Source organism: Dermacentor silvarum, chromosome 6 (genome assembly GCF_013339745.2).
Source record: "Dermacentor silvarum isolate Dsil-2018 chromosome 6, BIME_Dsil_1.4, whole genome shotgun sequence".
NCBI classification, from domain to species: Eukaryota; Metazoa; Arthropoda; class Arachnida; order Ixodida; family Ixodidae; genus Dermacentor; species Dermacentor silvarum.
Genome location: NC_051159.1, coordinates 130075012 through 130088644, shown reverse-complemented (window position 1 = coordinate 130088644; position 13633 = coordinate 130075012). Strand labels below are relative to the sequence as shown.

General features: G+C 45.0%; 2 protein-coding genes across 2 annotated transcripts; one reads left to right on the top strand and one right to left on the bottom strand.

The window, feature by feature from the left end:
- Positions 1–1130: 1130 nt before the first annotated feature.
- On the bottom strand, positions 1131–6235 carry LOC125946401 (proliferation-associated protein 2G4-like). The gene is made up of 4 exons (XM_049669489.1): positions 6081–6235; positions 5183–5311; positions 4720–4825; positions 1131–1279 (listed from the first exon to the last, which is right to left on the bottom strand). Exons 1-4 carry the CDS (start codon positions 6160–6162, stop codon positions 1165–1167), a joined length of 432 nt encoding a protein of 143 aa, XP_049525446.1. The 5' UTR covers positions 6163–6235; the 3' UTR covers positions 1131–1164.
- A 228-nt stretch (positions 6236–6463) lies between these two features.
- LOC119455997 (uncharacterized) lies at positions 6464–11629 on the top strand. The gene is made up of 4 exons (XM_037717580.2): positions 6464–6605; positions 6990–7123; positions 7233–7320; positions 8567–11629. Exons 2-4 carry the CDS (start codon positions 7001–7003, stop codon positions 9382–9384), a joined length of 1029 nt encoding a protein of 342 aa, XP_037573508.1. The 5' UTR covers positions 6464–6605; positions 6990–7000; the 3' UTR covers positions 9385–11629.
- Positions 11630–13633: the final 2004 nt, after the last annotated feature.

Below are 13633 nucleotides of genomic sequence, written 5' to 3'. Positions count from 1 at the left end.
CCACACAGGCGTGGGGAAGCGCGGCCGCCATAGCGAGCGAAGGTTCGTGCGGTCTATCGCTTCAACGGAAACTGAGCGGCATAAGCACAGCGCATACAAAGGTCAGAGCCGTGTGGAGATCGCTTTCAAGATAAGGTGCGCGCGACAACACTGACAGCTGGCACAGGCTCAAAGTACAAGAACGCATTTGTTGGCAGAGTAGAAGCCCCCCTCCCTTCCGCGCTGCCTTCCCGCTTTGCTCCTTTCGCGTGGAGGATTGCGTCGCCAGTTACCCTTGTGCCCGGTTGCAAGATACGCATTTGGTGCATCAGCACAGTGTCGCCCCCCCTCCCTCCCATACCCCCATGGCCTTTTGCGCGACGGAAGTCGCGTTTGCTCTACGCTGTGCGTTCACTCTCCGCGAAGGCGCGCATCCCCCGCCCGCTTTCACTCGCACATACGGCACGCGGCGACGATTTTATCGCCCTTGGACTGTTGCTCCATGTCTCATGCTCCTCCTCCGCATCGCCCTTCTTGATCTCCTCTCCCATCGGTGGGCGCACCTCGTTGAGAAGCGTGCTCGCTACCGCCCTTGTCGGCAGATTTTCCTTCGGAAGCTGCATTATAACTGGTATTTCGTCTCACGCGGCTACAATGTAAGCGGTATGCGTATACATGGAGTTCTATGGGAGAGTAAACGGGAGTCGGAAAAGGCCGCGTTGTAGCCAGTTCTGCACTATAAACGGTTGCATTATAAGTAGTCTATACTGTAAATGCTTTTTACATAGGTGTGCCTGAGTGAGTTCACCTCCGCCTCTTTAATATAGCTAGTTTTAATTGTGTTTCGATGATACGAATTTCGGCTAATAGGAATATTTTTGTGACCCCGTGAGATTCGTATCATCGAGATTGCACTGTACATATTTCTGAGCAAGAATAAGGTAATCCAAGGAACTCAATTAATCTTTAGTCACAACTTTATGAAGTGACATAACGAAGCCAGAGAAACAGAGGAAATAAATTATGTTTCATAGAAATGTAGAAATAATAGGGTAAAGGGAAAATAAAAGTGGAGGAAAAGATAACTTGTCGCAGGTGGAAATCAAGTCATCTCCGACATTATGCATACAGTGCTATACCAATTACGCTACATTAGAGGCCATCCTCCCATCGATGTTAGCAGTGTTAGCCAGCGCTGCTCACGGCCAAGGCAGCAGATGGCATACTTACAAGGCTCGCTCCCACGATGGCTGTATGTGCCACAACCGCAATAAAACCATCGATGTGCGCTCCCAAATCCCTGTAATATGAGATGTGCAGGACAAGCCAAAATTAAAGGTGCAAAATTATTGCTGAACAAAAATGACACAAAGATTTCACACAGAACAGAGGTAATAGGAAGCATGACAAAGTGCAAATAAGGTTATTTGTATTATACACAATAACAAAGCATCAACGAGGCAGATGTCAATGGTGTGAACCTTCATGCCTGTCTGGTGTGGAGGAGCGGGTGGCCTTGAACTACACATGAAATGTGTGGTGTTGACACAGTGTGACAACTGGCTTGCAGAAAATGCAATAACTTGCAACCATGATAATGCTGAAGTACAGGTATGAAAGTCAGCTCTTTATGGCCAGAAGTTTAACAAGGAGTAATTATTGAGTCAGCATTACGAGTCCCAAAGCATCCACGCTCACCCTGTGTGTGTGTCTGTAATTCAGCACACAATGTTACACAATGTTGCACGCACTGTCATGGCACTCTTGCCCAGCCAAACGCAACCATAATGTAATGCCAGGCATTGCTAGTCTGGAGCCGAGCCCTTGATTACAACAGTGATTTTACATTCCAAAGCAGGACAATAGGTCAGCATGTTTGCTCACGAGTACACTGACTCATACTCGTTCAACACTAATTTCACTGGTGCGAGATGAGCGTTAGTGCAATCCAGGGTTTGACGGAATCCCATCTGATTGGGAAGAGGTATGATGAATAAAAGAGAATGCCGCCCCCCCCCCCCAAAAAAAAATTATATTATGGGGTTTTACGTGACAAAACCACCATCTGATTATGAGGCGCCGTAGTGGAGGACTCCGGTACAATTCCAACGACCTGGGATTCTTTAACGTGCACCCAAATCTAAGTACGTGGGTGTTTTTTGCATTTCGCTCCCATCCAAATGTGGCCGCCGTGGTCGGGGTTCGATCCCGCGACCTCATGCTCAGCAGCCCAACACCATAACCACTGAGCAACCATGGTGGGTTAGACCGCCGACCAAGAGCAAAAAAACATTTAGTGGGAAATTGTGACCAAGGCTCCCATGTGGGAGCCAAAGCGTTCGTGAGTTACAAAAGGTTAGTGGACGTGAATATGAATGTAAGTCATGGTGGTCTGCGAGTATGTATGCAAGAGAGTGTCTGAAAGGGAGAGTCGACACAAATTCGAGTGAGCGGGTGCTGTTAAGTGAATGGAAGTAAATGCGAGTAAGAATGTGAGCGAGTACAGACAAGTATGAGTTCACGAGTGTGAGTGGGTACAGAGCCTTTTAAAATATGTGACCAAGTAAGCGTGAGTATCCGCTTGTATTGCCGACCAATGGAGTGAGCTATAGTTAGCGATGCCATAGTGGCGAGCTCTAGATGTAATTTAGGCTTCTTTCTTTCTCTCTCTCTCTCTTTTTTGACCTACACGAAGTGCACAAAAGGTTTTTCAATTTTTTTGTTTGTATTCATTTTAGATTCTGTTGAAATGTACTCTCTGTAGACACAAGACACCACTGAGCCACTGCAGCGGGACAAACACCATTTTAGCTTGAGTCTTCAGCAGTTTGCTTGCACAGCAAATGTGAAGATATGCCAGCATGTTGCTTGTAGGTGAATGTAATACATTTTACAGGGGTGGGACTGCCCAAAGTCATTTTGGAGCAATTTTTTGGAGGAATTAACATTGCGTTTTGGCACAGTTTGGAGCAGACAAAATTGCATTTTGGAGCAAGCCAATCTGAATTTTGGTGGAATAATTGAATATGGCAGCGCACTTTGAAACCACAATGAAACAGAAAATAAACCAACACAAAGCGCATAGTAGAAGCACACTCTCCAGCTATAGCGCAATAAGATATGGAAGAGTGGGTCGAGCGGCGGCACGGCTCATGTTCTCCTGTAAAACAGAAAGCATCGGTGGAACTACAATGAACTACATATTCCCACGCCGACACTATGATGATAGCTGAAAATGTTATCAAATTATGCGGTCCAATCGACGCACTAACATAATTTCTGAGTCACGATATGTCACTGCAGACCCAGAAAGCCGCAATCAACCCTGGGCTGGCATAACATAAAGCTATTCCGATCTGTCTTTATTGCGATAGCAATTATATGGGCACACTAGGCGCATTTCTGCCGTCGTCGTCGCCGCGATGTTCCGTATAAAGTCCACGGGCGATAATATCGTCGCAGCATGCCGCGTGCTGTGTGTGCGAATGAAAGCATGCGAGGGTGAGCCGACAATGGCAGCTCAATCTCGTGCGCACCAGGAAGGAAAGCGGAGAGGAAGCGCGCCATCTCCGGTCGCACGCAAGGCACCGTGCGGGGAACAGAGGGAGGGGGCGTTCTCCGGCTGCTGCTGCTTATGACACGGCAGCGCGAGCACTATCTTGAAAGGGATCTGCGATGGGGACAGAGTGCGAGCGCTCATAGCTTCGTGCACTTTCACCACTGAGTTCGCGTTGAAGCGGGAGGAGGCATGAGTGTCAATTCGCTCGCTCTGCTGCTGCGTTTCCTCACTCCAGCCTTTAGACAGCAAGTTTCCACGGTCAACGAACGAGATGTGTTCATGTTTGCGTGTATGCGCGTGACGCCATGCTTGTTAATTTAGTTAGTAAGGGTATGTTTACAAGTATCCTTACTTCGTATAGCTGTCTACTAATTTGCTAACGCAAGCGATGCTTCACCTTAAGGGCGAAACTGCGGCTTTTTATTCCAAATCCGTCACCGTCATTAGCCCTTTGCAATCTCAATATAGCTCAGGCCTCGCCCATATGGGCATAAAAACAGATTGGAATATTTTTACTTTATACTGGCCCTGGGGACCGAGACGCACGCCCGCTGAACCCGCTGCAGTGCGTGCTTCTCTAATATCTAGTTCGCTTGCAGTGTCCTGAGCCTACTTTTCGTTGTTTGGTGCCTCAGCTAGGGAGCGCCGCGCCGCTCGGCCCACTCAAACGTACTTTAGTACACTTTAAATACCGCCGCCCTGGTCGTTCCTACAGCAGTGACAACAGCCGGAAGTGGCTGTGCGGAAGCAAAAAAAAGCCCAGTGTTATAATCGCGAAAATTACGAGGAACTGCGCGGGAGGCGCCATCGCACCGTCCGCGGAATGTCAACAGCCGCACTCTATTTCGAAGAGCGAATCCACTTGCTGTTCGTGGCTACTGCCAGAGTACACATGCCGAAGCTATTATGCGGCAGCGTGGCGCAATTTCGGTCAAGTTTCTGTGTTTGAGGAAGTTTGGAGCAAGAATCTGCATTTGTATCAAAATGGCGCAACTGGTGCAGGAGTCCCACACCTGATATTATTAAATAAGCGGTCATAGGCAATTTAGAGCTGCCCTATAGCCAAGAGGCGGAGGTATTGAGAAATGCAAGCACTACACCATAGGCAGAAACCGAATAAATGCACCGCGAGCATGTTGAGACCTGTGTAGTGGTTTCAGGGAGAGCATTTTAGTACTCACAGCTTGACTACATCTCCGTCTTTCAGGATGTACTCAGTGTCAGACCTGAGTGGGGAGTAGTGGCAGATGCAGTTGTTTACCGAAACGCAGGTGGGAAAAGCGATGCCTGCAGACATAGGCAAATGTCAATCAAAAGATGTAATCTCAAATCACAGCACAAATTAACCTTGAAAGTTACGTAACATATGGTCAGGTTTCCTGAATATGACATGCTGATAAGTTTTAACTAAAGGTTCCACTCTATAAGCACAACGAAGTTCTTATGACAAACTATAAATATGCGTTTATTTAAACGAAAGTAAAAACTCCCTATCCTTGTCATTCCGTGAGATCTCTTATGCAAGAAGGAAGTTCCCATGCATGAATGAAAGTTTAATATTATTGCTGCATAACAATTACTTTTCATCTTGACCGATGCCTCTTTGCAGCACCAGCTGTGTCAGGTTTGTAAAACAATGCATACCTTTCTTCAGCTCTTTCTCCTTCTTAAACACCTTGCTCGTTTCTTCATTGAGCTGTCTGTCACCTTCTTCGCAAATGGCGAGTACAGATGTGCCGGCTGTACACATGGTCAATAGATGTTTAAGAATTTCTGGAAAAAAAATAAACGCAATCCTGGGTTCAATTCTAGAGACAACCGCGTACGGAAACAACTCGTTTCCACAAAAAATACAAGCTCCGGCAGGCAACAACTGCCATATGGCCGGCGTTCCATCGAAAAGTGCGAAACTTGTTTAACAACTACGACGACTAGACGAGTTACTAAGCAAGCATACAAAGGCATAAATAAGGCTCAGGTAAGCACGTTAGCACTTCGACTTGCATTTTGAGCGCGGGCTTAATTGCCATACGGCATATTTCTCGGCCTTGCTGGCTGCGATGACCTAGAAACGCGACTTTGAAATTCCCGATCGGCTGTCTCCTATGACACATGACCACGAACACTGATGACATCGCAGCTTACCAGGAGATACAATAAGATTAAACAATTCTGACCACTGCGACTCCGAGACAGAATTCTGAGAAATCGAACTCCCCGAGGCAGAACGTCCACGTTCCTATTTGGGAGCGAAACGCGCCGGTCAAGCGTCGAATTAACATCCCACAAAAAATATACCTTTATTAAATAGAAAATTTAAAAATACTGAAATAGGAACGTAGATCTGGCCGCACAAACGCTAAGCTGCATTACAAAATGAGTAAACGATACAGGCGCGGCTCGCCTGGAGCAACAAAACACGTTGCCATGTCTCCACATGTGGCCGGGAGCCGTGGGCGCCAAGCGAAGACAAAACTGTTCGTGCAAACTTTTGAATGCTCCGCCAAACAGAGTGGCCAAGAACAGAAAAAATGAAACGTACTGTTGACCATTTCTCCAGCCATTTTGTACTTGGTGACAACCAAGTCTTGAGCGATCGTCGGCTCATCCTCTTTGTCCGCCATGTTTCTTGAACACGGATGGATCCCGTCATGCGCCGCGAGTTGAGATGGCGGGAAATGTTGTGGCCAGCAAAGCTAGCGGTTTCGGTCAAAGTTGGGCAAAAATTGTGTTAATAAATATTCGCTGGTAAGTTGTGACAAGCAAAATGTGTGATAGTTGTATAAGCAATGTGGCTTTTATTTTTAAAAAGAACTTGCTATTAAAGCAACGCCCGTATAAAACAAATGACCCAACACCCTCCGGCAGCAGCCTTGACAGCTGCCACCAGCTGCGCACACACAAAAACCCACTTCCCCTTTTTTTCCTCCGAAGCCGCCTAGCCGCTTCCTGTCTGTTGTGTTTTGGTTTCTGTTTTTACTTTTTAGCGCTTGCTTGGTTTCTCTGTCTGTGGCCTACCTGAGTTCCGTAATCTCTTGCGCTCCTGCTTTCTCCAAGTAATTGCACGGTACGTAGTACAGCTCATGTTCTGAACATTACGTGTGTACAAATTTTATTTCTCTTAGTAGATGGCTTCACAAAATAGAATGCATGACATGTCTGCAGGAAACAGCATTGAGAGTACCGCTCCGTGTTTCCTATCGTTTCGCGCCGTCTCGAGGCATTGATGTTATTTTTCTCCTATGATTTGACTTCTGGACCGTTTTACGTAATTGCTATCCCGCCGATCGTAGTAAAATGACTCTTGAAATTAACTTTGACTGTTCTGTGCTGAAACTCGCGCCTCCGCCGAATCAGTCAATCGTTAAAATTGTGGCGGCATCGTGTACACTGTTTGATTTTATTAGTAAGAACTTAGAAGGCCTGGCTAACGTGTATTGATTTCTTGCAGGCATAACTGCCATGACATCTGTGGAGCTAAGTCGTCAGTCGCAGAGACATTTGGCGTTCGTCTCGCTCTCTTTGGGATTCCTAGTCATTTGGACAGCTGTCCTGGCTGGTGTGCTGATATCCAAGACACTCAAGGTATTGATACGTTTTGGTGTACTACTAATTTTGCTGTAGATACAGTGCTACTCATATATGTCGTAGTAAAGTTGCCTCTTGCACAGTTACAAGCTAATTCTCTGTACAGGACGATACGAGTTCCAAGGCAGCATTGGGGACGCTCAAGATGCACGAGGATATCGCCAAAGTTACCTTTGCTTTGGGTCACGAAATGGGTAAAGAACCGTTCTTTTTAACATCTGTACATCCATGTGGCCATGGATCAAGGACATTAACTGAGTGTTCATTTGGGCTGGTTGGTACAAGCTTGTAAACAACAGCTTTAAACAGCGCAACACAGGACACGGCAAAGGAAACACAGGACATTGCTCTGTCCTGTGTTTCCTTTGCACTGTAACACTGTTTAAAGCTGTTTTTACAGCGAAGCTGTTAAGGGCTCAGTCTTCGATGGTCGCGTCCGGATGTAGAAAAAAAAACTCTCATTGGCCGTATGCTGTATGTGTGAGTGAAAGCGCGCGAGGGACGCGCGCTTTCTCGGGGAGCGAACGCACGGCGAAGAGCAAACGCCACTTTTTTCCGTCGCGCGAAAGGCCGTGGGGGGGACGGGAGGGAGGGAGGGGAGGCGACGTTTAGCTGCGGCACCAAATGCGTATCTTGCGACCGGGCGCAAGGGGAACTGGCGACTCAATCTCCCACACGAAAGGAGAACAGCGGGAAGGCAGCGTGGGAGGGAGGGGTTGCGGCTTCTGCTGGCTTCTGCTCTGCGAGCAACTTGTACTTTGTCCGGCGCCGGGCGGTCTCGCGCACCGTATCTTGACAGCGATCTGCAACACAGCTCCTACATTTGTATGCACTGTGCTTTTGCCATTCAGTTTCCGTTGAAGACCACATGAACCTTCGCTCGCTGCTGCTGGCGCGCTTGCTCATGCCAGCGTTTTGACAGCGGTTGTGTGCGGGCACACAAACAACAGCGCATAACTGTTGTCGACGGCGGTGGCGTTTTGCCCGCGTTCGCACGGAACGCGCGCAGCGTTGGTGATGTGTTTATGAAGAACATGCCAACCTTTGGCACCCTATGGCGGTGTACTGTAGCGACATGTAGGTCCATAGGTCCCTGTGGTCACTAAGTAAATGGAAACCGCCGGATCATATATATTTATCATTCTTTAATAGTTCAAATAACCACTTACACCATCACATCTTAATAGTCATAATGGAAAATACATAATTCCCACCATAGTACAGTTTTGCTGGTCTTCCGTCACCACACCAGTGGAAGGGCTGACAGTTTTTTTTTTTTACAAGGACATTTGATCCCAATTAAATAATAATAACAGTGCCCTTCTTAGTCGTTAAGTTGTATACATACTGCACATGTTTAAGGACTCAATAGTATGAGAGATTCAGTCTCTCCTGCAGAACTTTTAACTTACTTCACTTTTCTGCTCCTCATTTCTCCAGTGTCAACAGTAGACTGGCTACTCTCCGACAGTTCTACAGGAGAGTCAAGTGCTGACCAGCGCGCCTTGGCCTTGACTTGGCGAGTCACCGACGATGTGCTTGCATCCGCATCACCAGACGTTGGCACAACAGCCCGCTTGGCTGTTTTCCGCCAGACCGTCAGACGAAACTTCACTTCTCCTCTGGACACCTCTTCATTTTACCTTTCCCTGTGCAACACCCTCCTGCACCGGCACTTATTTCCTAACTCACCAGATGAACCATCTGCGACCCTGGCACACGCACTCTTTGTTCGAGGTATGTCCATGAGGATGGGCCAGCTAGCCTTGGGCACAATTTATGTGCGCTCGGCAGCAGACGTCAATGTCACCGAGTATGCTGGCCTGGGCGCAGTCAGCCAGGAGTTGCTTGAAACTGCCTTTCACCTTGGACCACGCGCTCGTGCACGCTGGGCGCAACTGCAGGAAAGGAGGCCCACAACTGCCTTGGACGATGTGGCTGAGGATATGGCAGCGGGTGGAACCCGGAAGGCCAAGCTCGCGCCAGTGTTCCTAGAAGAAGTGAAGCAGCAGCTTGCACTGCTGTTGATGGCCCGTGAAGTTTTAGGAAACAGCTTGCAGGCATGGGCCCAGCGAGGGGAGCGAGGTGCGCGCGCAGCTCTGGCGTTCCACAGTTCCATAGCTGGAGTGGCGTTAGTGGCAGTTCTGTTGTGCCTCATTGTCGTGGGCTGCTCGCTCAGAGATCTTGGTGCACGTGAATGCAAATCTGACCTGGCTCCCATCATAGTCCCACCAGAAAAGTCACACTGTTATATGTAGTGTTGGCTAAAAGGCTGGCATAAGCACACACATGGCATTTGTTTGGTCTGAGCTGCTTGGCAGAGATAAGAAATGCTCGCTAATTGCACGGCCAATTAAGTCGTAAAAGTGGCACTAATGTAAATGGCTGCAAGGTTATTACGAAGCGTAAATGTGGCGACAGTTCGTAACGATAAGTGATATACTTTCTTGTGTTCATTTTCTCATAAAAGACAGGAACTCAGTCTGAGAAGCGAACAGTAGCAGCAATACCGTCCAAACCCGTTGAAGTCTGTGCAGATTTTCCTCGTATCATTTGGTTTTATGTAGAAGTCACAGATGACTCTAAATTAGAAGTAATTTGGAACAGTGTCACGTGGTGTTGATGAGGTTAAGGGCTACAAAAATGTTCTTGATTGGCTCAATCAGAGACACTTGTTAACTTTACAGCTAGCTTGTCTGGAGCTAATGTGAGCCATGTAAAGTACCAAAAAGCAGGTGTGGGAATGCTGTCAGCCCCACTAATAGGCATCCATGCACACCTGTGGGGGGAGAAGTTTGAACAGAATGTTGCACATATTTTTTCTTACAGTAATGCGCCTTGCGCAAATTTAATGTTATGAATAAATGAAAGGAAGCTTCACTTGATGTATGAAAATTAAGTCTGGTAAGGTATTTGTAATTATTCCTGGTATGTACCATATTCTTTGCCAAAACAAACTCCCCATATTGTGCGTACTTCTGAATTATAGTTCATATAGTGTGTATTTTGTGATCAAAGCCCAAATTTGTTACTTTCAAAGAAACATTGCATACCAGTATGCAAGAGGCAGCATAGCCACGCCTGTATTGGAAGCTGTGGTTCTTACTACATGTATGGCCCCTTTCAAAGTGCAGCAGCCAAAATATTTTGGCAAATGGTGCATTGTTAAATAAGTGACAAATAATTTGAAATATTCTGCGTTCTTTCAATATTAGCAACAACATTGAAAAATGACGAAAACGAAGAATGGGGGTTGGGAGGGGGAGCCTATAGCGACATTAAAGGCAAATATGCCTGCTGTGACGTTAACATAGACTCACGTTTTAAAAACAACCTTCTTTTTTTAGTCTTCTGGTGAATTCATGTTAACGAGATGCAAGTGAAGGATTGTGCATATACACTCGGACTTGCCCCTTTTTGACTTCATATATTGCATGTTACCTGTATAAGCAGCACAATATTTTTATTACATTCCATTGTATACGCACCCTGTGCAACATGCAGAGTTTCTAAACTGATGATTTTGTTTGGCAGCCTCCACAAACTTAAGGCCACGAAATAAATGCCTCTTTATATACATGGGTTGCAGGGATAGCCTTTTGCACAATAACTGGGGCAGGTATAATGTAAGAATTCCTTGTGTTCGATTCTGTCTTCTTTTTTTTTTTCTTTCTGCTTATTTACCGGGCATGATCGGCTGATCCTGGTGATTCCATAGTTGGAGTGGTGCTCAGGCCACTGACAAGGAAATGCATTGGAATAGAATTGTTACATCATCCCTCCCTTGGTTTCTTCGTTTATGTACTACAACCCAATGACTGTCTACAAATGCTGTATAATGGGAGCATGAATCTCTTTACACATATCGTCAGCATGTGAGTGACTTTGTATTTTGTATCATATCTGTAGTGTGTGCTCTGTTTTCTCATTTGCTATTTATTGACCTTTTTACCTGTCATGCTGTTCAGGTGAAAGGTTGCTGCACTGTACTGAACTGTGATTGCAAAGAAGTGTTAGATTGCAAAGAAGTGTTAGGCAGTTCCCAACCGTCATATCAGTGTTGTTATACCAGTATACCTGTTACGTGCACCAACTATTTATTGCCACACATGAGAGCGACTTCTATATTGTTGCGCACTGCCTAGAAGGTAGCAACAGCGTTCACTGCCCACTCAAGTGCCTAGAAGTTTAGCATAACACATATTGACTTGCAAGTCACTTATGCATGAAGCAAGCAGTTCAAAAGCACAGTGTTTTAGAGCCTGTGGCCACATATACTTGATGTCTCATAAGTTTTTTTGGCACAAGATGTGATCATGAGAAGTTATACTGCTATTTTTAATGTTACCTCGCATTGCATGTTTAATAGAAAGCCTATGAGTGCTTGTCTAATAGCAGGCCCTTTCATAAGGAAAATGTTTCCATTTTTCCACTTTACTTTTAAATGTCCACGGTATTTTGTGTGGTGGGCCGAAAGGCAAAAATAAATGGCATTTACATTTATCTGTCCTGCATCTCTTATTTGAGCACTAGCCTTAGGGAGACTGATGCATTGTATTTTCTTGGGTCTACTTGCCTGCCATGGTCGCTCGGTGGCCATGGTAGGCTGCAACTATGATCTGACTGAAAGCTAAAATATGTAAAAAAAAAAATTTCCTATCTCCTCTGTGATGTTGTTGCATGCATTCATTTTGCTCTGTCACTGAAGTTGCAAGAGCTTGAAGTCTCCTTTTTTACTTCTGCACTTTATCTAGGATTTTCATGTAACACAAGGTTTAAGAGTGTTTAATTTAAAATGTTTAATAATAAACCTAGAGAAGGCTTAACTGCAGTGTGTGAAATATACCCTACAGTGCCCGTGCATTCAGTAATTGAAATGAAACATGCACTATTGCCAAATAAAAATATTAGAATACATATTCTGAGGAGGGGGGGGGACTTTATATGTGTTTGTTGTTCGCGTTGACGATGAAAAGCAATGCGCCTCGAAACATCAGAACCTGTGCGTCAATATTTTCATTGAGCGTGTGCATGTTTTGTTTCAATCCTGTTCTTTCCATATCAGACGAGCTTCTGTTGAACACTGGACTCTGTGCATTCAGTGTAACCGAGTGGCCTGACTCACAAAGGCTTATTGTACTATATACTTATTGTAATATACCATGATATGAATTAAGAGCTAACTAATAAGCATACTTTCGCTTCCCCCGTCTCCAGTTCGCACAACATTGCATAATTTTGGGTTTTGCATTTCAACCAAAATTCATGCTACCTTTAGCAACCAGATGCAGAGGTGTGACGTTGCTCTCTTTGTTAATTATGTGTTACAGATGTTCTACTTTGAAGTTTCTGTATTGCATTTCATTTCACGAGGACAGTACAGAAGTGATCAAAAGTATGCGGACCAGGGGTTCTGTGGAAAAATATAATAATAATTTCTTGGTAACTCAGACTGACAAGCTGAAAGCGGCAAATGCACTCCAGTGTCTCCAGTGTTAAGTCTGAGCTGCAGTCTTCACTTTGATGTTACATGCCAAGGCATCGAGAGATGCATTCTTGTGGAGAATTCAGAGGTTTCTTATGAAATCTGGTGCCAGCGGATAAATGTATACCTAAAGGCTAGGAGACATGCTCCTTTGGCCTACCTCTCCACCATGTATATATATATATATATATATTTGAACATGAGTATATAGAATCTGTCTCATTACTCCTCCTTCAGGCTTGCAACATTCATGCGTTACATTGTGGAAAGAGTATCCACTATGTGTAAATGTTCAATTTTTTATAGTACTATATATGTTATATATATTGTGAGCTCTATATGTATATATATATATTTGAACATGAATATATAGAATCTGAAGGGGATCACCAAAAAGTTTGATATAGATATTTTGATATATAAAATAAAAATTGTATACAAGAATTTTCAAGGGAATTTCACTGCTGTTCGTTATACACAATAAATAGTTATACATGGGTTCGATATATCCGGGTTCGACTGTATTTATGTATAGGTTATTTTTCCATATGGTACCAGCTTTTTCCACCTCCCAGTGTGTCTGAAATTTTTTTGTGTGCACGAAGCTCACGTTAAGAAGTGCGAATCCGCAGTTACATCCCTGAAGACATTTTGCCTCATAAAGCAGCAAAGAAGAAGTGAAGCCTTGGGTAGCACGAAACTTGTAGTTTCTTTGAATTCTCACATCAGTGACAACGCACAGGATGAGAGAAATAATTTTGAAGTTTTAGAAGTGTGGAACTTCATTTATAGTGACTATAGTATGCTTCTTTTAATGTACATTAGTATATTTTAGGTAATTGTCTTGAATTCTGTACATTTTCCGAGCAGTACCTTCACGCTTTGTGAATTTCACGACCTATTTTCATCTTGCAGCGGTATGGTACATGAGAGTATCTGCCAACTTGACCTGATGCTTCACAAGGATCTTATCTTGTGACACCGAAAATTGCAGCGAGTTTCTCACTACTCAGGGGTAGAGC